The sequence below is a fragment of the Erinaceus europaeus genome, chromosome 17, assembly GCF_950295315.1.
Source record: "Erinaceus europaeus chromosome 17, mEriEur2.1, whole genome shotgun sequence".
Taxonomy (NCBI): domain Eukaryota; kingdom Metazoa; phylum Chordata; class Mammalia; order Eulipotyphla; family Erinaceidae; genus Erinaceus; species Erinaceus europaeus.
In genome coordinates, this window is record NC_080178.1 from 63133505 (window position 1) to 63158365 (window position 24861).

Below are 24861 nucleotides of genomic sequence, written 5' to 3' on the forward strand. Positions count from 1 at the left end.
ACTATGAATCCACATCTCCTGGTGGCCATTTTTTTCCATTTTATTGGATGGACAGAGAGAAATTGAAAGAAGAGGGTGTGGGTCCTTGTGCTTAGTACTATGTGCACTTAATTGGGTGTACCACCACATAGTGCAATGGGTTAAGTGCAGGTGTTGTAAAGTGCAAGGCCCAGCATAGGATCCTGGTTTGAGCCCCTGGCTCCCCACCTGCTTCACCCCACAGGTGGTGAAGCAGGTCTGCAGGTGTCTGTCCTTGTCTCCCCTGCCTCTCTCCATTTCTCTCTGTCCTATCCAATAATGACAAGAATAACTACAACAATAAAACAAGGGCAACAAAAGGGAAAATAAATATTTTTAAAAGATCATGAAAAACAGAAGTATTTATAAACTAGCACATAGTAGGCTCCAAGAAATAAGTTAGGAGACAGGGTGGCGGTGCACCCAGCTAAGCACACATAATACTATGGTCAAGGATTCATGAAAGGAACTGGGTTCAGGCCCCCAATTCCCACCTACGTCAAAAGCACTTCACAAGCGGTGAAGCAGGTCTGCATGTGTCTTTCTTTTTCTCTCCCTCTCTGTCTCCCCGTCCCTTCTCAATTTCTCTTTATCCCATCAAATAAAAAGGAAAAAAAAAATGGCCAGAAGAAACAGTGGACTCATAGTGCTGGCACAGGGCCCCAGCCATAACCCTGGAGGTCAAAAAAAGAATTCTCACTGCTATGAAGAGGAGGCCTTGCCCAACCTATCATAGGAGACCTTGACCTTTGGAATCTCAAAGTTGACTCCCCCACACCTCTATATACAGTTAGCAACAGAGGTAGCTCTTCTTTTAGCAGTTGGAAGGAGTTATTTAGAGAACCCCCAGTCAAGGGAACTAAAACAGATCTGCAAGTCTGACCTTCCCCTTCCCCCTGCCCCTCACCAGCCGCCTCCTGTCAAGTGATCAGGCTGTCAACCAGCTTCTCTGGGATAAAGTTTCAGGTCAGCTGGACAGTATAAAAAGAGGTGCCAAGTCCCAGATGCAGAGACACAGTGAATGGCAAGGAAGCAAACAGAGCCCGGCCCCTGCCTCCTGAGATGGGCCCTCAAGAATTTTAAGGAGCCCCTGTGCTTCCCTTGCCCTGACTAGACTCGAGGTAAGACCCCATTCTCAGTCCTTACTTCCCTGTCCCCCCCCCCACTCCTTCCCCTTCGTGGCAGCTTAGAGAATAGCCAGGTACAGCTAGGGAGACTGAATTCACCCCCACCTTGTCTGGATGAAGGAAATACAGCCCCAGTGAGGACACTGAGGCTGGGCTGGGATTCACCCCATCACCAGAGTCACCTGCCCTGAGTTCACCTTCCTTGTTCTAGTGACTTCCTCTGCTCTGACTTTACAAATATTTGCAGTTAAAGTGTCTTTCTCCTTAGTCTGTCCCAGAGTTCCCAACAGAGTTGCTCTGGAACTGAAAGCCCACTCCCAGGAGGCTCCAAGGGATCCTTTTCCTGAGTAGAGCTGGTGGGGGCATCTCAGGCTTGAGACTTGGCCCAGGTCTCACGCAGGGAGGAGTACAGAGCTGTCACTCAAGGGGGATTTTAAGGGAGCTACTGAGGGTGGAAGGGGGAGGGCTTTGCTAGTAAGGTGGTTCCAAATGGGAAAGGAAATGTGGCATTGGGCTGGGGTGATCTCAGAACAGAATGTTCAATCCAATTCAGAGCTACTGCTTGAGAACTTCCTTCCTTCCTTCCTTCCTTCCTTTCTTTCTTTCTTTCTTTCTTTCTTTCTTTCTTTCTTTCTTTCTTTCTCTGCTCTCTCTTCTTCATCTATTTCTTTCTTTTGTTGTCATTACCACTCCAGGATAACTTTCTCAGAGAAAGAGACAGAGATAAAGAGGGAGTGAGGAGGAGAGAGAGAGAGAGACCACAGAACCAAAATTTTCTCCAGTGCAGTGGGGGCCACACTTGAATCTGGGTCATACTCAGCCAAGCATCCAAGGGAGCTATTTTGTCAACACAGGGAACTTGATTCTAAGGCATATTTCCAGCCAGGTATAGGATGTTTGCTGCTGAGGGCCAAGAATCTATTCTATGAGTAAGTCACTCCAGGGCCTCTGACTTCTCCCCAAAGTCTGAGCCTAGCAGTAGAGCATGCCCAGTGGTCAATCAGACCTGGGCTCCAGTCCCAGATTTCTCTCTCAGCATCTTGTTTTTGTCTTTATCTCTCAGGCCTCTTGTTTTTGAAGCTGAAATAAGCATTGCAACTATGTTTTATTTGCAAAAAAGACTGGATAGAAAAAGGGTTAATGGCTAGGGAGCCCCGGTATGGTACCTAGTGCAGAAAGCCTTTGTTATTGTTGCTATCTTTATTTATTGGATAGAGACAGTCAGAAATTGAGAAGGTGGAGGAAATAAAGAGGGAGAGAGACAGAAAGACACCTGCAGCACTGCTTCACTACTTGCAAAGCTTTCCCCTTACAGGTGGGGACCAGGGCTCAAATCTGGGTCCTTGTGCATTGTGACATGTACGCTTAACCTGGTGAACCACCACCTGGCCCCAAGAAAGCCTTCAATAAAGAACAAACAGGGGGTGGGAGTAGATAGCATAATGGTTATGCAAAGAGACTCTCATGCCTGAGGCCTCGAAGTTCCAAGTTCAATCCCCTGCACCACTATAAGCCAGAGCAGAGCAGTGCTCTGGTATTTCTCTCTGTATCTTTCTCTCCCTGCATCTCTCTCAAAAATAAAACAAATAAAATACTTTAAAAAAAAAAAGATAATTTCTCTACCCACCGTCACTTTAAAAAAAAAAAGAGAAGAAGAAACAGGCACCACTACCCCACAAGCAAGTACATCCCATCCCACAAGTGCCCGGGCAGCTAGAGGGACAAAGGGTTTGCTCTCAACCTCTTCCTTTACTGGCCAGTCACAAAAGTAGTCTGGCTGCTAGGGTTCCTCAAGTTGCAATTCAAGAAGCTGGTGTAAATGAGAAAGCAGTAGCTGTGGGACCAGGTGGTGGTCCATCAGATTCAGTGCACATGTTACAATGCACAAAGACCCAGGTTTGAGCCCCGGTCCCCATCTGCAGGGGGAAAGCTTTGCAAAAGGTCAAGCAGTGCTGCCAGTGTCTCTCTGTCTCTCCTCTCTATCTCACCCTTCCTTTTCATTTTCTTTTTGTAAGGTAATTTTTATTTATTTCCTTTTTGTTGCCATTGCTGTTTTTATTGTTGTCGTTATTATTGTTGTTGTTTTTATGTTGTCGGTATTAGGACAGAAAGAAATGGAGAGAGGAGGGGAAGGCAGGGGGAGAGAAAGATAGACACCTGCAGACCTGCTTCACTGATTGCGAAGGGACTCGCCTGCAGGAGGGAAACTTGAACCAGGATCCTTCCGCTGGTACTTGCACTTTGCGCCATGTGCGCTTAACCCACTGCGCTACCACCCAACTCCCTCAGTTTCTTTTTTTATTACTATCCTTATTTATTTAGATAGAGAAAGCCAGAAATGGAGACAGAGGGCAGTGATAGAGAAGGAGGGAGAATGAGACACCTGCAACACTGCTTTGCCACACGCAAAGCTTTCCCCCTGCAGGTGGGGATCGGGACTTGAACCTGGGTCCTTGTGCATTGTAAAATGTGTGCTCAGGGAGGAACTTCTGGAGGTGGGGCTACGGAGCAGCAGCAGCTGTGTTTCTCTATTCTCCTCTCCTCTCACAGACCAACAAGGAATACCAAAAGAGACCACCTCGGACCACAACAAGACAGGACTAGAACGACTTCAGGAACCCACCAAATCACCGGTGAGTGCAAACATGTGTGGCTCATGGAGAGATTAAGGGAGAGATTAAGCGGCTGGTAACTATCTGGCAGTTTACCAGTTGAGACACCACCTCCAGTCTGTTTCACCAACAGAAAGACAGCTAAAGGGAGGAGAGCACTCCCCTAAGACTCACTAAATGCAACTGTGAGTCTCCGTTGCTACTGCCCTCAGAATCTGGAGCACCGGGAAGGCCCTTAGCTGACACCAGGGGACAGAGAACTAATGAGGAAACTCAGAAGAAGATCTATACCTTGGTGGCCTAGCAGTGGGGCTGTGAGAGTCTCTTTGCATAACCACTAGATTATCTCTGCCACATCCTGCTTTATCTCTTGGTCAGGAGTCAGTAATTAAGCTAAGAAGCCTACTTATAATTTAAAAGCCCTCAGGCTCCCATAGTCTACCAGGAAGAAAAAGAACAAAAGAGGCTTTAAAACCACTGTGCTCCAACTCAGGGACTAAAATAATATTGAAACAACTGTTAATTTCCACAACTATGAACCCTTTAATTACCTTACTTAAACACAAGTCAAACCAGGCAAGAGTGATCAGTAATTTGAAAAGTACTGAGAGAGAGACCTCATAACATACTACATAAAATGGTTAAACCAACAAGAAAAAATATTGGAGAAATGAACCAGGAAAAGAGTCCAGCTAAAAGCCCCCCAAAGGTTGAAGCACAAAATAATGAGGTCAACATCTAAACACTAGTTAAGGAAATAATCACAGTAGTGAGTAAAGAGTTTGAAAGAATTGTCTATCGCATCAAAGCAAAAGACACTGGGGTGGGTGGGTGGGGAGAATACAGGTCCATGAAGGATGATAGAGGACCTAGTGGGGGTTTTATTGTTATATGGGAAACTGGGGAATGTTATGCATGTGCAAACTATTGTATTTACTGTTGAATGTAAAACATTAATTCCCCAATAAAGAAATAAAAATATATATATAAATAAAAAATAAAAAATTGTCATCAGAAATGCAGAAACAACAAATGAGACCCTGGAAGAAAACACTAATTATCTCAAGGTTATTAGAGAGCTTGTGCTTTGCGCCACCTGCGCTTAACCCACTGTGCTATAGCCCAACTCCCCAATATCACCATTATTATTCAACATAGTGTTAGAAGTTCTTGCCATAGCAATCAGGCAGGAGCAAGGAACTAAAGGGATACAGACTGGAAGAAAAGAAGTCAAACTCTCCCTATTTGCAGATGACATGATAGTATACACAGAAAAACCTAATGAATCCAGCAAGAAGCTTTTGGAAATCATCAGGAAATACAGTAAGGTGTCAGGCTTCAAAATTAACATTCAAAAGTCAGGGGCATTCCTCTATGCAAACACTAATTTAGAAGAAGTTGAAATCCAGAAATCAATTCCTTTTACTATAGCAACAAAAACAATAAAATATCTAGGAGTAAACCTAATGAAAGAAGTGAAAGACTTATATACTGAAAATTATGAGTCACTACTCAAAGAAATTGAAAAAGACACAAAGAAGTGGAAAGATATTCCATGTTCATGGTTGGAAGAATTAAAAATCATCAAAATGAATATACTACCCAAAGCCATCTACAAATTTAATGCTATCCCCATCAAGATCCCAAGCACATTTTTTAGGAAAATAGAACAAATGCTACAAATGTTTATCTGGAACCAGAAAAGACCTAGAGTTGCCAAAACAATCTTGAGCAAAAAGAACAGAGTTGGAGGCATCACACTCCCAGATCTCAAATTGTATCATAGGGCCGTTGTCATCAAAACTGCTTGGTACTGGAACATTCATAGACACACTGACCAGTGGAATAGAATTGAGAGCCCAGAAGTAAGCCCCCACACCTATGGACATCTAATCTTTGACAAAGATGCCCAGACTATTAAATGGGGAAAACAGAGTCTCTTCAACAAATGGTGTTGGAAAAAATGGGTTGAAACATGCAGAAGAATGAAACTGAACCACTGTATTTCAACAAACACAAAAGTAAATTCCAAGTGGATTAAGGCTTGGATATTAGGCCAGAAACTAACAGATACTTAGAGGAAAATATTGGCAGAACTCTTTTCTGCATAAATTTTAAAGACATCTTCAATGAAACGAATCCAATTACAAAGGAGACTAAGACAAGCATAAACCTATGGGACTACATAAAATTGAAAAGCTTCTGCACAGCAAAAGAAACCACTACCCAAACCAAGAGACCCCCTCATAGAATGAGAGAAGATCTTTACATGCCATACATCAGACAAGAGTTTAATAACAAAAATATATAAAGAGATTGCCAAACTCAACCACAAGAAAACAAATGACCCCATTCAAAACTAGGAAGAGAACATGGACAGTATATTCACCACAGAAGAGATCCAAAAGACCGAGAAACACATGAAAAAATGCTCCAAGTCTCTGATTGTCAGAGAAATGCAAATAAAGACAACAACGAGATACCACTTCACTCCTGTGAGAATGTCAGACATCAGAAAAGGTAACAGCAGCAAATGCTGGAGAGGGTGTGGGGTCAAAGGAACCCTCCTACACTGCTGGTGGGAATGTCAATTGGTCCAACCTCTGTGGAGAACAGTCTGGAGAACTCTCAGAAGGCTAGAAATGGACCTACCCTATGATCCTGCAATTCCTCTCCTGGGGATATATCCTAAGGAACCCAACACACCCATCCAAAAAGATCTGTGTACACCTATGTTCTTGGCAGCACAATTTGTAATAGCCAAAACCTGGAAGCAACCCAGGTGTCCAACAACAGATGAGTGGCTGAGCAAGTTGTAGTATATATACTACTCAGCTATTAAAAACGGTGACTTCACCGTTTTCAGTTGATCTTGGATGGACCTTGAAAAATTCATGTTAAATGAAATAAGTCAGAAACAGAAGGATGAATATGAGATGATCTCACTCTCAGGAAGAAGTTGAAAAACAAGATCAGAAGAGCAAACACAAGTAGAACCTGAAATGGAATTGGCATATTGCACCAAAGTAAAAGACTCTGGGGTGGGTGGGTGGGAGAATACCGGTCCAAGAAGGATGACAGAGGACCTAGTGGGGGTTGTATTGTTATATGGAAAACTGGGAAATGTTATGCATGTACAAACTATTGTATTTACTGTCGAATGTAAAACATTAATTCCCCAATAAAGAAAGAAAAAAAAGAAAAAAAATGTGTGCTCAACCAGTTGTGCCACCACTCAGTCCCCCCCTTTTGATTTCTAACTGTTTCTATTCAGTAAATAAATAAAGATGATTTTAAAAATTTTTTTAAAAGGAGCAGCCCAGATTTGTACCCACTACTGTGGCCTTATCTATGTCCAGTCCCAATGTGAGCCAGTGCACCCTAAGACCAGCATGCCCTGAACACAGATCTGGCATTTCCCTAATTTTTTCTATGTGTGTGCCAGCCAGGGTGTTGTGTCTGCAGGATCCACTACTTCTAGTGCACGTTTTTTCTTTTCCTTTCCTTTAAACTTCAGAGAAAGATAGAGAGGAAGAGAGAGAGAGATCAAGAAAGATACCACAGGGGGCCAATCGGTGGCACACCTGGTTAAGCACACATATTGCAGTGAGCAAAGACCCAGGTTCAAACCCCTGTTGCCCACCTGCAGGGGGTAAGCTTCACAAGTGGTGACGCAGGGCTGCAGATATCTCTCTGTCTCTTTTTCCCTATCTCCCCCTCCCTTCTCAATTTTTCTGTCTCTATCAAATAAATAAATAAATAAAGTTAAAAAATAAAATTTTGAAAAAGAAAGATACCACAGCACAGCTATACAATTTTAAGAACTACCCTGGTGGCATGCACGGTGCTTCCATATGGTGCCAGGCCTCAGACCTACGTCCCCAAACACGATAACTACGTTCTACCCAGGCAGCTATCTCCAGGCCCCGTGACACCAACCATTCCTGTTCATTGCTAGATTAAGTCTAGCCCTGACATTTGAAGATCTCCACCAAAGGTCACTATGGGCATCTCAGACATCATTTCCCATTTCCTTACTTCAGAAGATGGGCTTCTCTGACCAATTATTCCTCCCAGGACCCTAAAGCCCTAGGCCTCATTGTATTGGGCTGCACAGGGAAATGGGGTTAGTAGTAGCCCTGTCCTTGCCTTGGGGAGCTCTCCACCCAAAGCGGAAACACTTGTGGGACCAGAGCTGAGGAGAAATACATTTTAGTAGGGAAGTCCTGCTTGGTGGTCCTACTTCCTGGCCAGGAGAACGCAGTATCTCCCGGGGGATAGGCCCAGTCCATGAGCCCACAAAGTACCTTGCAGAACCTGATATTGTCACAACACCTCAGTGAGGACCGAGGTCCAGGATGCACTGGAGTGACACAGCCCTGCAGCAAGCCCACCTCTGCTCACTGGGTGACCTCTGTCTGGGCTGCAGTTTGCAATATTAAAATCGAGTCAAAGGCTATACAAGTAGTTCACGGAGGTTGTGCTTTGTTTTGCCTTGTATGAGCCACAGGTTTGAGCCGGCCTCCACTGCATTAAAGTAAGTTTCAGTGCTGTGGACTATCTCGCTCCCTCTTTCTCTCTCTCTCTCTCTCTCTCGCTTTTAAAAAGTGAGCTAATGGGCCAGGCGGTGGCGCACCTGGTTAAACGTACACATCACAGTGAGCAAAGACCCAGGTTCAAGCCCCTTGTCCCCATCTGCAGAGGGAAATCTTCATGAGTGGTGAAGCAGTGCTGTAGGTGTCTGTCTCCCTCTTTATCTCCCCCTTTCCTCTCAATTTTGCTCTGTCTCTATCCAATAATAAATACATAAATAAATAAAATATTAAAAAGTGAGCTAAAGGGGACTGGGTGGTAGTGCAGCAGGTTAAGTACTCATGGCTTGAAGCACAAGGACCGGCGTAAGGAGAACTGATACACATGAGCTTGACTTCCAAGGACCTCCCCACCTCCAGTGGTCAGGATCTCAGGTTCAGGACACTGAGGTTTCCAGGAGTCCAGGTCATATCAGAGACAAAGGGACGGGGAAAGTGCCAGGGCTTGGGGAGAAGAGGCAGCAAGATGTGGGCTCTAGGAGGATTGGGAGAAGCAGACACACAAAAACTTTCTCTCTCTCTCTCTCTCTGTCTGTCTCTGTCTCTCTCTCTCTCCCTCTAGCCCCAGGTAAAGGAGTCAGAGTCTCCTGAAGGGAACTGTCCACCCTGGCAGCTGCTGCCCTTCAGTAGGGAAAAGGGGGGCTGGGGGATGGGAAGAGTCAAGGGAAGACAAAGGCTGAGTAGTTGAGCATTGCTCTGGAGATATATAGATAGTTATATAGATAGATACACAGATATAGATATAGACACCCCCCCAAGGGAACAGAGAGATAGATCATGGGTTACGGTGTCTGCCTTGTCATGTGTGTGGCCTGGGTCTGAGCACAAAGGGAAGTTCTTTTTTTTAATATTTATTTATTTTCCCTTTTATTGCCCTTGTTGTTTTATTGTTGTAGTTATTATTGTTATTATTGATGTCATTGTTGTTGGATGGGACAGAGAGAAATGGAGAGAGGAGGGGAAGACAGAGAGGGGAAGAGAAAGATAGACACCTGCAGACCTGCTTCACCACCTGTGAAGTGACTCCCCTGCAGTTGGGGAGCCGGGGGCTCAAACCAGGATCCTTATGCTGGTCCTTGCACTTTGCGCTACCTCCACTTAACCCGTTGTGCTACTGCCCAACTCCCACAAAGGGAAGTTCTTTTTTTTTTTTTTTAAAGATTTTATTTATTTATTAATGAGAAAGATAGAAGAGAGAGAGAAAGAACCAGACATCAGTCTGGCACATGTGCTGCCAGGATTGAACTCAGGACCTCATGCTTGAGAGTCCAGTGCCTTAGCCACTGTGCCACCTCCTGAATCACTGGGTCTAAATGGTGTCTCTCCCTCTTTTTCTGTGTTTATCTAAATGAAAAAGTGGCCCAGAGTATTCCCAAGGTCCCATCTCCACAAAAACAAAAAAGAATATACTCAACACAAAGCAGAACTTGGACTGGAGTTGGTGTATTACACCAAAGTAAAAGACTCTGGGGTTGCGGGGAGGGTTCAAGTCTGGAACATGATGGCAGAGGAGGACCTAGAGAGGGTTGAACTATTATGGGAAAACTGAGAAGTGTTATACATGTACAAACTACTGTATTTTACTGTTAACTGTAAGCCGTTAATCTCCTAATGTAGATACATATATATGTAGCCTTAGAGACAACAACAACAAAAGACTTCAAGATGAAAAGTTTAGTTGAGGGAGTCGGGCTGTAGCGCAGCGGGTTAAGCGCAGGTGGCGCAAAGCACAAGGACCGGCATAAGGATCCTGGTTCGAACCCCGGCTCCCCATCTGCAGGGGAGTTGCTTCACAGGCGGTGAAGCAGGTCTGCAGGTGTCTATCTTTCTCTCCTCCTCTCTGTCTTCCCCTCCTCTCTCCATTTCTCTCTGTCCTATCTAACAATGACAACAACAGTAATAACTACAACAATAAGAAACAACAAGGGCAACAAAAGGGAATAAATAAATAAAATAAATATTAAAAAAAAGTTTAGTTGAGGGGCCAAGCGGTGGAACATCTGGTTAAGTGCTCACATTACAGTGTGCAAGGACCCGGGTTCAAGCCCCCGGTCCCCACCTGCAGAGGGAAAGCTTCACAAGTGATGAAGCGTAACTGCAGGCGTCTCTCTGTCTCTCTCCCTATCTCCCCCCTCCTCTCCATTCCTCTCTGTCGCTATCCAATAATAAATAAATAAATATCTTTGAAAATTTAAAAACATTTTTAAAAAATTTAGTTGAGTCAGGAGATGCATTTATTTATTTGGGCTAGAATGGCTTCAAGTGATAAAAACAGCAGGCTCTCCCCACACCTCAGGGCACAGTTCTTTCCCAGGAAGCAGTTGGGGAAGGACCTCAGGATCATGGGGTAAAGTTGGAAGCTAACCTGGTCCTCAGCTAAGCCTCAGTTTCCCCTTGTAGACAACAAAATCCACTGGGCTGGTAGCAGGGAGACACTCCCATGTGAGAAGAGATGGGAAAATGACCTACCTTTACACATCAGATTCACACAACTAAATAATTACTCCTCAGAGCTGCTCTGGAGCTGCAGCCACCTGGGCCAGTGCTGGTGACACAAGTTCCACCTGTCTCCTCTGACTGACTCCCACAGCCTCCTCCCTGCACTAAAGCCCAGGGCTGATAGGCCACTTCTCTCTTGGGCCTTCACTGTGTCTTGGAGCACTGGGCAGAACTTCCAGGACCATGGTTGGGCTGAAGTCTTCTGAGGTGCCCCCTACTACAGCTGTGAAGTTCTTGGGGGCAGGCACAGCAGCCTGCTTCGCTGACCTGCTCACCTTCCCTCTGGACACAGCCAAGGTCCGCCTACAGGTAGGTGCCTAGAAGCCACTGTTCACATCAAGGGAGGCACAGCCGTCATCGCCAGCACAAAATGCTGTCCCCACACAAACTCCTTCTTGCTCTTTGCTCAATATCCTTCCTTGCCTCTTCCTTGCCATCACATTTGCCCAAGACCAAAAAATTCTCATTTCTGAATGAAAATTCATGGCCTGGCCCTACTTTGTAAGCCAGGATTGTGAGGCAAAGTAAGGACTTTATGCATGAATGGCTAGTGGCAATGGGAAAAGCTGGGCAGACTGAGGAGCACATTGCTTATATAACAGTTTGGGGGCCTGTACACTGCAGCCCACACCCCGACTGCTCTTACTGGGATGTGACACTGCCACCATGCTCATACCCCAATCCCAGCTGGCTTCCCTCCCCAATTCTTCATGCCTCTACGGTGGTATCCCTCAGATCCAGGGAGAGAACCAGGCGGCCAGGAGTGCCCGGTACCACGGCGTGCTGGGCACCATCCTGACCATGGTGCGCACCGAGGGCCCCCGCAGCCCCTACAATGGGCTGGTTGCCGGCCTACAGCGCCAGATGAGCTTCGCCTCCATCCGCATCGGCCTCTACGACTCTGTCAAGCAGTTCTACACCCCCAAAGGCTCGGACTGTGAGTGTCCTTGTCCTGTGGTTACTGAGGAGGTGGACAGGGCTGGATCTGAGTGTGTGGGTCAGGGGAACAGAGCAGACTTGGGCAGAGTTGGGGCCTGGGAAGCTGTGGATACAAGCTGCAAGAAGAGTGAGGATGGGGACCCAGAAGGAGGGCAGTACTTGGCAGGACAGCCCCACAGAGAACAGTTTCAGGTCCTGAAAGGTGCTGGGTGGAGCAGTACCATCTTACTCTCTTACCTCCCCAGATTCCAGCATCACGACCCGGATTTTGGCAGGCTGCACCACAGGGGCCATGGCGGTCACATGTGCCCAGCCCACAGATGTGGTGAAGGTGCGATTCCAGGCCAGTGTGCACCTGGGGCCAGGGAGCAACAGAAAATACACTGGGACAATGGATGCTTACCGGACCATTGCCAGGGAGGAAGGGATCAGGGGCCTGTGGAAAGGTAGGTGTGGATGCCAGGGTCAGAATACCTCAAGACAGAGCTTTCCCTGGAGTCAGGTAGTAGTGTAACTGGTAGAGTGCACACATTATGTGCAAAGACCCAGGTTCAAGCCCTCAGCCCTACCTGCAAGGAGGAAGTGAGAGCAGTATTGCAGGTGTTACTCTTTCCCCTCACCCTCTCTCTTTCTATTTCTTTTTGTCTCTATTAAAAAGAAATAAAAATCAAGTTAAAAAAAAAAAAGACAGAGAACTCCCAGTCTGGAGTATTTCAGTGATTCTGAAAGAACACCCCAGCCACAAGGACTTCACAAACCAATTCAGTTTGTTTTGCTAACCCTTCACATCATGCCGGTAGGTTGTTGCTAGGGAGACAGAAATAAATAGAAGATGATCAGAAAGACAGCTCAACACATTGGAACACAGGACTTTCATACCTAAGGGCCTGAGTTAAGTCTCCAGTACCACCACATGCCGGAACTGAGCAGTGGTCTGATCTTTCTCTCATAACAACATGTAAACAGGGACAGGGAGATAGCATAATGCTTATGTAAAAGACTTGAAGTCCTAGCTCTGAGAATCCCAGAACCACCAAACACTAGAGTTAAACAGTGTTCTGGTTATAAAAAGAAAGAAGTAAGTAAATATCAAAGAGACTGAAGACACCTTCCCTACCCCCCATAGCTCTCAAACACACTCAGAGGAGCCTGTGTCATACAGAGACTCAGAGGAACATAGCTTGTACCAAAGGACAGGATATACCAGATCACCTGGGTGTACAGATCAGAGGTAGGAAGATCATTCAGGCTCAGGAGGGGAAGTGGCATGGGATGGACATCTCAAACAAGGACCTCAGAGGATTATTGCAGGGCACAGAGAAGAAACAGAGGTAACTTAACTGGAGGATGCAGTCACAGAAAGAAGGGGGTGCAAAGAAACACACTAGGGGCCATGTAGCGGCACACCTAGTTAAGTACACATAATATAATTCACATGTGCTCAGGTTCAAGCTGGAAGTCCCCACATGCAGAGGGAAAGTTTTGCAAGTGGTGAAGTAGGGCTGAAGGTGTCTCTCTCTCTCTCTTTAATTTTTTGGTACTACCTTTATTTATTGGACAGAATCAAGACAGAAATCGAGAAGGAAAGGGGTGGTAGGGGAAGGGACAGAGAAACACCTTCAAGATTGCTTTACCACTCACAAAGCTTTCCCCCTGCAGGTGAGGATTGGGGGCTTGAACCTGGGTCCTTGAGCATTGTAGCATGTGTGCTCAACCAGGTGCGCCACCATATAGTCTCTCTTTCTCCCTCTCTACCTCCCCCTTCCCTCTTGATTTCTGGCTATCTCTATACATAAATAAATAAAGATAATCAAAAAGTAAAGAGAGAGAGGAAGAGAGACACTAAGGAGGGAACATGAGAGCAAGACTTTAGGATTCCCTGAGTGTCTAAATGCTGAAGTCTGCCACATGTGGACCAAGGGCATGAGTCCTTGAAAAGTAACAGCGACCAGTGAGTGGCCTGGAAGGTGTCACAGTAGCTAGAGCTCTGAACTTAAGAGCGTGAGATCCAAGTTCAATCCCTAGTATCACAAGTTCCAGAGTGATTCTCATGCGCACCTTTCTTTCCCTCCCCCTCAAAGTAAGTAAAACTTTTATTTAAAAAAAAAAAAAAGAAGGGGTGGGTAGTGGCACACCTGGTTAAACACACACATTACCCAGGCTCAAGCCCCTGCTCCCCACCTACAGGGGGACAATTCATGAATCGTGAAGCAGTTACTACAGGTGTTTTCTTTTTTTTTAATATATAATTTATTTCTTTATTGGGGAATTAATGTTTTACATTCAACAGTAAATACAATAGTTTGTACATGCATAACATTCCCCAGATTCCCATTTAACAATACAACCCCCACTATGTCATTCATCATCTTTCATGGACCTGTATTCTACCCACCCACCCACCCACCCCAGAGTCTTTTACTTGGGTGCAATATGCCAATTCCATTTCAGGTTCGACTTGTGTTTTCTTTTCTAATCTTGTTTTTCAACTTCGGCCTGAGAGTGATATCATCCCATATTCATCCTTCTGTTTCTGACTTATTTCACTCAACACGATTTTTTCAAGGTCCATCCAAGATCGGCTGAAAACGGTGAAGTCACCATTTTTTACAGCTGAGTAGTATTCCATTGTGTATATATACCACAACTTGCTCAGCCACTCATCTGTTGTTGGACACCTGGGTTGCTTCCAGGTTTTGGCTATTACAAATTGTGCTGCCAAGAACATATGTGTACACAGATCTTTTTGGATGGATGTGTTGGGTTCCTTAGGATATATCCCCAGGAGGGGAATTGCAGGGTCATAGGGTAGGTCCATTTGTTTTCTTTTTTCTTTTGAGAATTTATTTATTTATTTATTTATGAGAAAGATAGAGGAGGAAAGAGAAAGAACCAGATATCACTCTGGTACATGTGCTGCCAGGGATTGAACTCGGAACCTCATGTTTGAGAATCCAATGCTTTATCCACTGTGCCACCTCCTGGACTACCTGTAGGTGTTTCCTATCTATCTATCTATCTATCTATCTATCTATCTATCTATCTATCTATCATTTCCCCTCCCCTCTCTGTCCTATCAAATAAAGAAAAAAAAATTGGTCATAGGAAGCAGTGGATTTGTCGTAGTGCTGGCACTGAGGCCTAGAGATAACCCTGGAGACAAAAATAAATAAATAGGAGCCGGGTATTGGTGCACCTGGTTGAGTGCACATGTTACAATGTGCAAAGACCCAGGTTCAAGTCCCCGGTCCCCACCTGCAGGGGGAAAGCTTCATGAGTAGTGAGGCAGTGCTGCAGGTGTCTATCTTTTTTCCTCTCTATCTCCCCCTTTCCTTCTTGATTTCTGGCTGTCTCTATCCAATAAATAAATGAAGATAATAAAAAATAATTAATTAAATGTAAAAATAATAATAATAAAATGTGATCCAGGGAGTCTAGGCAGTAGTGCAGCAGGTTAAGCGTACATGGCGTGAAACACAAGGACCATGGGAAAGATCCCAGTTCAAGACCCTGGCTCCCCACCTGCAGGAGGGTTGCCTCACAAGCGGTGAAGCAGGTCTGCAGGTGTCTATCTTTCTCTTCTCCGCTCTGTCTTCTCCTCCTCTCTCAATTTCTCTCTGTCCTATCCAACAACAACAACAGTAATAACAACAACAACAAAGGCACAACAAGGGCAACAAAAATGGGGGAAAAGGCCTCCAGGAACAGTGGGTTCATAATGGAGGCACCAAGCCCCAGCAATAACTCTGGAAAAAAAAAAAAAAAGAAAAAAGAAAGCGTGGTTCAGGTGGTGGTGCAGTAGATAAAGCACTGGACTCTCAAACATGAGATCCTGAGTTTAATCCCCAGCAGCTCATGTACCAGAGTGATATGTGGTTCTTTCTCTCTCCTATTTTTCTCATTAATAAATAAATAAAATCTTAAAAAAATAAAAATAAAATAAGATAATAAAAGAAGTAGAAGAATAGGGGCCGGGTGATGGCGCAACTGGTTGAACACACTTGTTACAATGCTCAATGACCAGGTTCGAGCACCCGGTCCCCACCTGCATGGAGAATGGTAAAGCAAGTGGTAAAGCAAGGCTGCAGGTGTCTCTGTCTCTCTCCCTATCTCCCCCTTCCCACTTGATTTCTGGCTGTCTCTATCCAATAAATAAATAAAGATAATAAAAATTTTAAAAGATTTTTAAAAAATTATTTTTAAAAAAAGTAGAAGAAAAGTGACCTAGCAAAAAAAGTTAAAGGCAGAGCTGTGAATCACAGTGAAACCAAGGACTTGGGCTTAATGCTCTCCTCCAGCTGTGCCAGAGTCACATTCAGGAGCCCAACCTCCTTTCTCCTTTTCTGGCTGCAGCTAGATCTCAGGGAAATGCATTTAATTTGGGTGGCTATTGCAGATTATCCTCTCAAAAGTGGCCCAAACAAACCCAAGAAGGGTCTCAGGGACAACCTGAGAGCAGTTAACACTAGCATAGGTGGAATCTGCTCGGCTGAGGCAGAGATACTCTGAAACACTGTGATTGGGCACCATGCCCTCTGCCCAAAATTGGACCTGGGACCTTGAAGCCAGGGGGTCCTCTCCTCCTATTTCCCACTAATCACCCAATCCTCTCCTTAACAGGAACTCTGCCCAACATCACAAGGAATGCCATTGTCAACTGCGCTGAGATGGTAACCTACGACATCATCAAAGAGAAGCTGCTAGACTATCACCTGCTCACTGGTGAGGCTCTGGGTTCCAGGCATCACCCCACCCCCACCCCCAAGCAGGGAGGGAGCCTGGAACTCCACACACTGAGCAGCACCCAGAGACAGCGGGGCTTTAGAAGGAACAGAGAGAAGAGCCAGTAACAAGTGCCTGGTAGCATTCTGTGACAAACAAGGAAGGGCTGGTGTCCACCATTACACACCTTTTAAGCAAGGGTCTCCCACTCTCTTACCTCAGTTGCTACAAATGAGGTGGTTCAGCTGGGTACCTCTCCCACTCTGGACTACCTCGTTCTGTCTTCTCAGTTCCTACCAAGAGCTCAGCCCTGTCTACAGAGACATGAGAAGTACTATCCCTCTGCTAAGGAATATAGTTTAGTTAGGGACAAAGGATGAAGACGCATGGGACAGAAAGCAGTCCCACTCCTATCTCACAGCCTAGGTCTGGGTCTGCTCCTCCCTTCTCTGTTGTAGACAACTTTCCCTGTCACTTTGCCTCTGCCTTTGGAGCTGGCTTCTGTGCCACAGTGGTGGCCTCTCCAGTGGATGTGGTAAAGACTCGGTATATGAACTCGCCCCCTGGCCAGTACCACAGCCCCCTGGACTGTATGATGAAGATGGTGGCCCAGGAAGGACCTACAGCCTTCTACAAGGGGTGAGCTTCCCTTCCCTCCCACACTCTCTCCTAGAAAACTCCTGGATTTCTTTCCATCCTTTCTTTCTTCATTACTCTTTTTTTTTCTATTTCCTTCCTTCCCTCCTTCCTTCCATATACAATGTGTCTACCTCATTGACTAGGCATGTAGTGGTGAACAGCACAAAACACTGTACCACAGAGGAGAGTACAAAAAACTATGGAAACTAAATTGTGTGTTTGGGGGGGGGGGGGATCTGATTTTGAGAGTCTGAGAAGGCTTATATGAGATAAAAGTGTCTGGGTATAGGTAAAATTATTGTCTACTCCTAACTTATTAGGCAGGAGAGGAGGATGGAATCCTGAGACTTATTCCCAACCTGCCATCACAAGGGAGAGTCACTCCCAACAGCCGCTGAAGTGCCCAATGTGCATGAAGTTTCCTTGATTCTGTGTCTTAACATTTCCCATTCTTTCTGCATAGATGACCTTCCCACGTTTTCTAGATGCTTTAAATATCAGTCATCCTTCAACACTAGTTCAAATGCCACCTGCTTCCTAATACTCTAAGATAATTAAATTTCCCTTCTGAGTCAACCAGATAGCACACTTGGATAGTTCATTTGCTTTGTCTTAGGCACAGCCCAGGTTCAAGTCCAGCCCCCACCTCACTGAGAGAAGCTTTAGTACTGTGGTGTCTCTAGCTCTGTCTCTGTTTTTCTATCTGAAAAAGTCATTCTAGAGAAGTGAAGACCTAGGGACAACTAGAAAAAAGAAAAAAAAAAAAAAGACCAAAGAACCAAACACACTCATCCAAAAAGATTTGTGTACACCTATGTTCATAGCAGCACAATTTTAAACATCCCAAACCTGGAAGCAATCCAGGTGTCCAACAACAGATGAGTGGCTGAGTAAGTTGTAGTATATATACACAATGGAATACTATTCACCTATTAAAAATGGTGATTTCACATTTTTCTCCTCATCTTGGATGAAGCTTGAAGTAACCATGTTAAGTGAGATAAGTCAGAAATAGAAGGATAAATATGGGATGATCTCACTCATAGACAGAAGCTGAAAAACAAGATGAGAAAAGAAAGCACTAAGCAGAACTTGGCCTGGAGCTGGTGTATTGCACCAAAGTAAAAGACTGGGGTTGGGGGAGGGTTCAGGTCCTAGAGCATAATAGCAGAGGAGGACCTAGTGGGGGTTGAATTGTTATGTGGAAAACTGAGAAATGTTATACATGTACGCACTACTATATTTTACTATTGACTGTAACCCATTAATCCACCAATAAAGAAATTTGAAAAAAGAAATTTCCCTTCTCCCTTGAATTTTAACTTCCACAATATCACTATTTTTCTAATTTTTTGTCATCACCAGGGCTTCACTGCTCCAGGCTAACTTTTTTTTTTTCATAGATAGAGACAGAGGGATGATGAAATATAGCTCACTTGGATAATGTACTGCTTTACTCTGTGTGTATCACGTGTTCAATCCTGGCCCCTACCACACTGAAGGAAGCTTCAGTTTTGTGGTCTCTTTCCGCCTCTTTGTCTCTATCTCAAAAAATAAAGGATTGGGAGTCAGTCAGTAGTGCAGGGAGTTAAGAGCACGTGGCGCAAAGCGTAGGGATCAGCATAAGGATCCTGGTTAGAGCACCCAGCTCCCCACCTGCAGGGGAGTCACTTCACAAACGGTGAAGCAGGTCTGCAGATGTCTGTCTTTCTCTCCCCCTCTGTCTTGCCTTCCTCTCTGCATTTCTCTCTGTCCTATCTAACAACGATGATATCAACAACAACAATAAAAAGGGTGGGGGCAACAAAAGTTAAAATAAATAAATAAATAAATTTTAAATAAAGGATTAGGAGGAAGTGGATAAGGAGGAGGAAGAGGGAGAGAGAGGGAGAGAGAGAGAGCACTAGGGACATAGCATAATACATATGAAAAGCTTTTCATGAATGAGGCACCAAAGGTCTCAGGTTCAATCCCAGCACCACCATAAGCCAGAGCTGAGCAATGTTCTGGAAAAAAAAAAAATAAAGAAATAAAGAAAGAAATGAAGGAAGGAAGAGGGGGAGGGAGGGAGGGAGGAAGGAAGAAAGGAAGGAAAGAAGAGGGGGAGGGAGGGAGGGAAGAAGAAGAAGAAGAGAGAGAGAGAGAGAGAGAGAGAGAGAGAGAGAGAAAGAAAGAAAGAAAGAAAGAAAGAAAGAAAGAAAGAAAGAAAGAAAGAAAGAAAGAAACATAGGGGGCCAGGCGGTAGCCCAGACAGTTAAGCGCACATGTAGCAAAGTGCAGGGACGGGGGCTTTGAGTCCCCAGCTCCCCACCTGCAGGGGAGTCGCTTCAAAGGCTGTGAAGCAGGTCTGCAGGTGTCTGTCTTTCTCTCCCCATCTCTGTCTTCCCCTCCTCTCTCCATTTCTCTCTGTCCTATCCAACAACAATGACAGCAATGACAACAATAATAACTACAACGGCAACAAAAAAGGGAAAAAATAACTTCCAGGAGCAGTGGATTCGTAGTGCAGGACCTCATGCACTCTAGTCACTGCACCACCTCCCAGTGCACACACATACTTATGTTTCAGTCAACCTCACAGTAGAGTCAAGTTCATTGAAGCTGAGGACTGGAAGTGTATACATGTTTAACCCTCCAGAATCTGACACAAAGCCAGCACTCAACAATGCAGAATATTAACAATCTTCATGACTGTGAATCACTCAGCATTAAGAACTATTTATATATATGATCTCAACAGCCCCCTGATCTGAACGGAAGTTCAGAAAGGTCAGGCAACTTGTCCAAAATCACAAAGTTCAGATGACAGAACCAAGGTTTGCACCCACACCATCGATACAACTCCGCATGTTGTCATCCAACCTACTGCTAAGCAATCTGTCTGACTCTCTCACCCCCACCCCCACCCATCTCTTGAGCGAGCAGTTTCCTGGTGCCCACTGCTAGACTAGACCCAACTAGTCTCAACTCCAGGAATAACACAATAAAGCCGGGTTCCATCTGAAAGGCTTTCTTTTCCTACTAGTGTTTCTATTATCAGTCTTCAGCCTCTGACTACTCTTTCATTCTGCAAACATGTATTAGGCATCTCAAGTAAGCTTTGTTTCCTTCAGAGAACAGCAGAGAAGTAGGTGATATTTACTGACCCTTGTGGATAGCAGGTCCTGTGCTGAGTGCTATATTTTTATTCCTTTAATCCCCACAACTCTATGATGTGGGTATTGTTACTTCCCTCACATTGCAAAGGGGGAAAAGTGAAACTTAGAAAAATTAAGTAATTTGCTCAAAATCACAAAACTAAAAGGAGTCTTCCCCACTTCTTGGAAGATAAGCTAATTTGGTGTCACACATCTTTTTGCTTTTTGTATTCTGGCCATGGGGGGTGGGGGGTGGGGATGAGGGTGGAAGATTATCACTAAAGGTATAAATGAGCTCAGAAACACCCAGCAGCAGGTCAGACAGTTCAGTAACTTTTTTTTTTAAAATAATTTACTACTGTATAGAGACAGAGAAATTGAGAAGGGAGGGAGAGAAAGAGACACCTGCAGCTCTGCTTCACCACTCATGAAGCTTCCCCCCTGCGGATGGGTACCAAGGGCTTGAACTGGGGTCCTTGAGCTCTGTTGTGTGTGTGCTTAACCAGACGCATCACTACCTGGCCCCTTCAGAGACTATCTGTATGCTCTCTATTGAGCTACTTAAACTCCCTTCCTCTCAGTTTCTGAAAAAAAGAAACATAGCAACAGTCATAGCTGCCTTATAGATCATGTTTTCTGTCCTTAGATGACTCAGATTTCTGCCTAAATTCCTGCTTCAGAGACAGAAAAGCCTGAACAGATCTCAGAAAATCCTGGTGACTAGCAGGAGTCTTGGTCCTCTGCCACCCACACCAAGAAAGGGAGGACATGGTAAATCTATGAGGCTTTCAGTCCTCTCCACCTGATGCTTTGGTTTTCTCACCAGGTTTACACCCTCCTTTTTGCGTTTGGGAGCCTGGAATGTGGTAATGTTCGTCACCTACGAGCAGCTGAAACGGGCCTTGATGAAAGTCCAGATGTTACGGGAATCTCCATTTTGAATAAGACAGATCACTTGATCCTTAACAGAACAGTTAAGAATGGGATAAATAATTAGAGCCACACACGCAAGAACACAGACCCAAACATGTTTACAGAACTGTTTACTTGTTGCTGGTTCAAGAAATAGAAGAGGATATGGAGCTGGACAGTGGCACACCAGCCTAAGGGCACATTGTACTAAGCACAGGACCCACACAATGATCCCAGTTCAAGCCCCTGACTTCCCGCCTGTGGTGGGGGCGGGGGGGGGGTTTACTTCACAAGTGGTGAAGCAGGTCTGCAGGTGTCTCTTTCTTTCTCTCTCCCTCTCTATCTTCCCCTCCCCTCTCAATTTCTCTCTGTCCTATCCAAAAAAAAAAAAAAAGGGAAGAAAAGGAAATAGAAGAGGAGGAACTATTCTGGTCTTCAGAACTTTGTCTTAAAAAAAAAAAAATTGTGGTCCGGGAGGTGGCACAGTGATAAAGCTTTGGACTCTCAAGCATGAGGTCTTGAGTTCGATCCCTGGCAGCACATGTGCCAGAGTGATGTCTGGTTTTTCTCTCTCCTCCTATCTTTCTCATTAATAAATAAATAAAATCTTTTTTTTAAGTATTTTTAAAAAATTGAGGGGGCTGGGTGGTAGCGTAGCATGTTAAGCACACATGGCGCAAAGCGCAAGGACCAGCATAAAGATCCTGGTTCGAGCCACCTGCCCCCCACCTATAGAGGGGTTGCCTCACAAGTGGTGAAGCAGGCCTGCAGTTGTCTATCTTTCTCTCCCCCTCTCTGTCTTCCCTTCCCCTCTCAATTTCTCTCTGTTCTATCCAACAACGACAGCAATAACAATAGTAACAACAACAAGGGCAACAAAAATGGAAAAAAATGACTGCTAGGAGCAGAGGATTCCTAGTGCAGGCACCGAGCCCCAGCAACAACCCTGGGGGCAAAAAATACAATAAAATAATAAAATAACTTCTGTGTTTACCACTGACAAATGGAAAATAAATTATATTAATTTTTGAAACCCATTAGGGTGGATGCCTAACATTTAGGCAAAAGAAAACAAATCAAAGCAGATTCATAAAGATAAAATGGAAGTCTAAAACTTAGGTCTCCTGGAAAATCTGATTAGACAATGAACTATAAGCAGGGAAGACTGCAAGCACGAGACAACAGTGGCACGTGGCAGACCAGAAATCACCTAAGAAGCCCTGCAGCCTTCAGTTAGCTGTGGTTCACCAGCTGTGTGTGCAACGTGTCCACAGGGATTCTCAGAAATGTGACAACAAAGAAAACAGAAGCTGTGCCCCAAAAGCCGTACCAGGCCCATGAAGGATGAAATCCTGAAGTACTCCTGGGCAGCCCCAGAGAATCAAAAGGGTGGCCTCAGTCCCCTTACCTGTGAAATGGGGAGTCATCATGCCTCCCTCCTACCTCACTGGGGTTCTGAGGCTCAGGAAGAAGCTGGAAGTGACAGTGCCTTTGAACAGCAAAATCAGAAATGTGAACGTAAGGACAGTGGGAACTTGGGATACCTGGGGGAGATTTCTTCAGGACAGTGAGAAGCGGCCAGTAAAGACATTTTTTGGAAGGCACAGTTGTTGAGAATAGAGACCAAAAAGAATCAGGGACCCCAGGGGACGATGGGGAGGAGCAGGAGCCCCACTCCCAAGCAGCCCCCACCACCCCGCTAGACTGTGAGGCACCCAAGGACTCGGGGCTTAGGGAAGAAGACACAAATGCTGGGACAAAAGTCTGAAGTAGCAGGACTTTGAATTTTTAGAAAACTATGGCTCAATAAAAGAATTCACACTTTGGTGTGAGATTGAAACAACACCACATCTACCTTCTCTTTCTTGGCTTTTCTGTTTGTCAGGGCTGGGCCAGATCTGATCCTTCCAACTTATATGGCCCTCTCTGAAGGTCAGCTGCTCCTCTATCTGAAAGAAGTAGACTGGAACCAGTGACCTGAACTGACAACCGGATGTAAAACCCCAGCATCACCATAAGCCAGAGTTGAGCAGTGCTCTGGTAAATAAATAAATACTGCACTTTATTTAGAGAGAGAGAACAAGAAGAGTAAGACTGTGGGGGTAGATAGCATAATGGTTACGCAAAGAGACTCATGCCTGAGGCTCCGACGTCCCAGGTTCAATCCCCTGCACCACCATCAGCCAGAGCTGAGCAGTGCTCTGGTTTAATGAGGAAGAGGAGGAGGAAGAGGAGGAGAAGGGAGGAGGAGGGAGGAGGAGGGAAGAGGAGGGAGGAGGAGGGAGAAGAAGGGAGGAGGAGGGAGAAGGAGAAGAAAACCAAAGCAATTCTCAACTCTGGTATAAGGTAGTGCTGAAGAAATTGAACCTGTAGCATCTGGAGGCCTCAGGCACCCAAGTTTGGGATTCTAACAAGCTGCCAGCCTGGCACTGGACATCATTTAGGGTGATGATGATGACTAGGGATGTAAGTATTTTATTTCTTTTTTTTTTTTTTTCCCCTCCAGGGTTATTGCTGGGCTCAGTGCCTGCACCATGAATCCACCGCTCCTGGAGGCCATTTTTCCCCCTTTTGTTGCCCTTGTTGTTGTAGCCTCATTGTGGTTATTATTATTGCCATTGTTGATGTTGTTCATTGTTGGATAGGACAGAGAGAAATGGAGAGAGGAGGGGAAGACAGAGAGGGGGAGAAAAAGATAGCTGCAGACCTGCTTCACCGCCTGTGAAGCGACTCCCCTGCAGGTGGAGAGCCAGGGGCTCGAACCGCTGGTCCTTGCACTCTGCACCACATGCACTTAAACCACTGCACCACCGCCTGACCCCCGTAAGTATTTTTTTCTGCTTTTGAGCAGCCTGTGATGACAGAACTATGTTCAAACTTCACCCCCTACCCTTTAATAATAATAATAATGATTACTACTACTACTACTTACTACTACTGCTCTGTTTATTTCTTATTGTCACTAGGGTATAATTGCTGGGGCTAAGTGCCTATACTATGAATACACTGCTCCTGCCGGGCATTTTTTTACTTTTTTTTCTCTTTTGTTTTTTATATTTTATTCATTTATTATTAGATATAGAGAGAGAAGTTTAGAGGGGAAGGAAGGGGTGATAGAGAGGGAAAGATCCAGAGAGACACCTGCAGCCCTGCTTCACCACTCATGAAGCTTTCCCCCTGTATGTGGAGACCAGGGGTTTGAACCTGGATCCTTGCACTCTGTTGTGTGGTCTGTTGTGTACTGCCATCTGGCCCCTCGTTGTTTTTGTGTTTTTTTTTTTCCCCTTTCTATTTTATTTGACAGGAGAGAGAGAAATTGAGAGGGGAGGGGGAGTCAGAGAAGGAAAAAAAAAAGACACCTACCACCCAGGCCCCAAACCACACCCCCCCTTTTTTTTCCTCCAGGGTTATGGCTGGGGCTCGATGCCTGCACTACGAATCCACTACTCCTGGAAGCCTTTTTTTCCCCTCATTGTTGTTGCTGGATAGGACAGAGAGAAATTGAGAAAGCAGGAGAAGACACACAGAGAGAGAGACAGAAAGCTGCAGCCCTGCTTCACCACCTATGAAGCCACCCCCTGCAGGTAAGGAGCCAGGGGCTTGAACCGGGATCCTTGTGCAAGTTCTTGAGCTTCACATTATGTGCACTTAACCTGGTGCACCA

The 24861-nt window shown here is 45.2% G+C and overlaps 1 protein-coding gene and 1 long non-coding RNA gene across 7 annotated transcripts in view; one reads left to right on the plus strand and one right to left on the minus strand.

Annotated features, from left to right (window-relative positions):
• The window catches only part of LOC132533884 (uncharacterized), an 89858-nt gene that overhangs the window by 52284 nt on the left and 12713 nt on the right, over positions 1-24861 (minus strand). The window lies entirely within an intron of this gene.
• On the plus strand, positions 1025-23042 carry UCP3 (uncoupling protein 3). 4 transcript variants are annotated; one of them, XM_060176839.1, is made up of 8 exons: positions 1025-1139; positions 10940-10997; positions 11028-11157; positions 11584-11785; positions 12033-12233; positions 16408-16509; positions 16968-17148; positions 21112-23042. In XM_060176839.1, the coding sequence occupies exons 3-8, from the start codon at positions 11032-11034 to the stop codon at positions 21224-21226; spliced, it is 927 nt and encodes a 308-aa protein (XP_060032822.1). In that variant the 5' UTR covers positions 1025-1139; positions 10940-10997; positions 11028-11031; the 3' UTR covers positions 21227-23042. The 4 variants fall into 4 exon arrangements, with proteins under 4 accessions (XP_060032822.1, XP_060032820.1, XP_060032823.1 ...); XM_060176837.1 differs by having other exon boundaries at positions 10940-11157; XM_007520247.2 differs by lacking the exon at positions 10940-10997 and having other exon boundaries at positions 1027-1139.

Excerpts from the sequence above, each read along its gene's own strand:
- UCP3 (XM_060176837.1), top strand. The coding sequence starts at position 11,032 with ATGGTTGGGCTGAAGTCTTCTGAGGTGCCCCCTACTACAGCTGTGAAG. Across the intron at positions 11,158-11,583 it reads CAGCCAAGGTCCGCCTACAG|ATCCAGGGAGAGAACCAGGC; the intron begins GTAGGTGCCTAG and ends GGTATCCCTCAG. Across the intron at positions 16,510-16,967 it reads AGACTATCACCTGCTCACTG|ACAACTTTCCCTGTCACTTT; the intron begins GTGAGGCTCTGG and ends TCTCTGTTGTAG.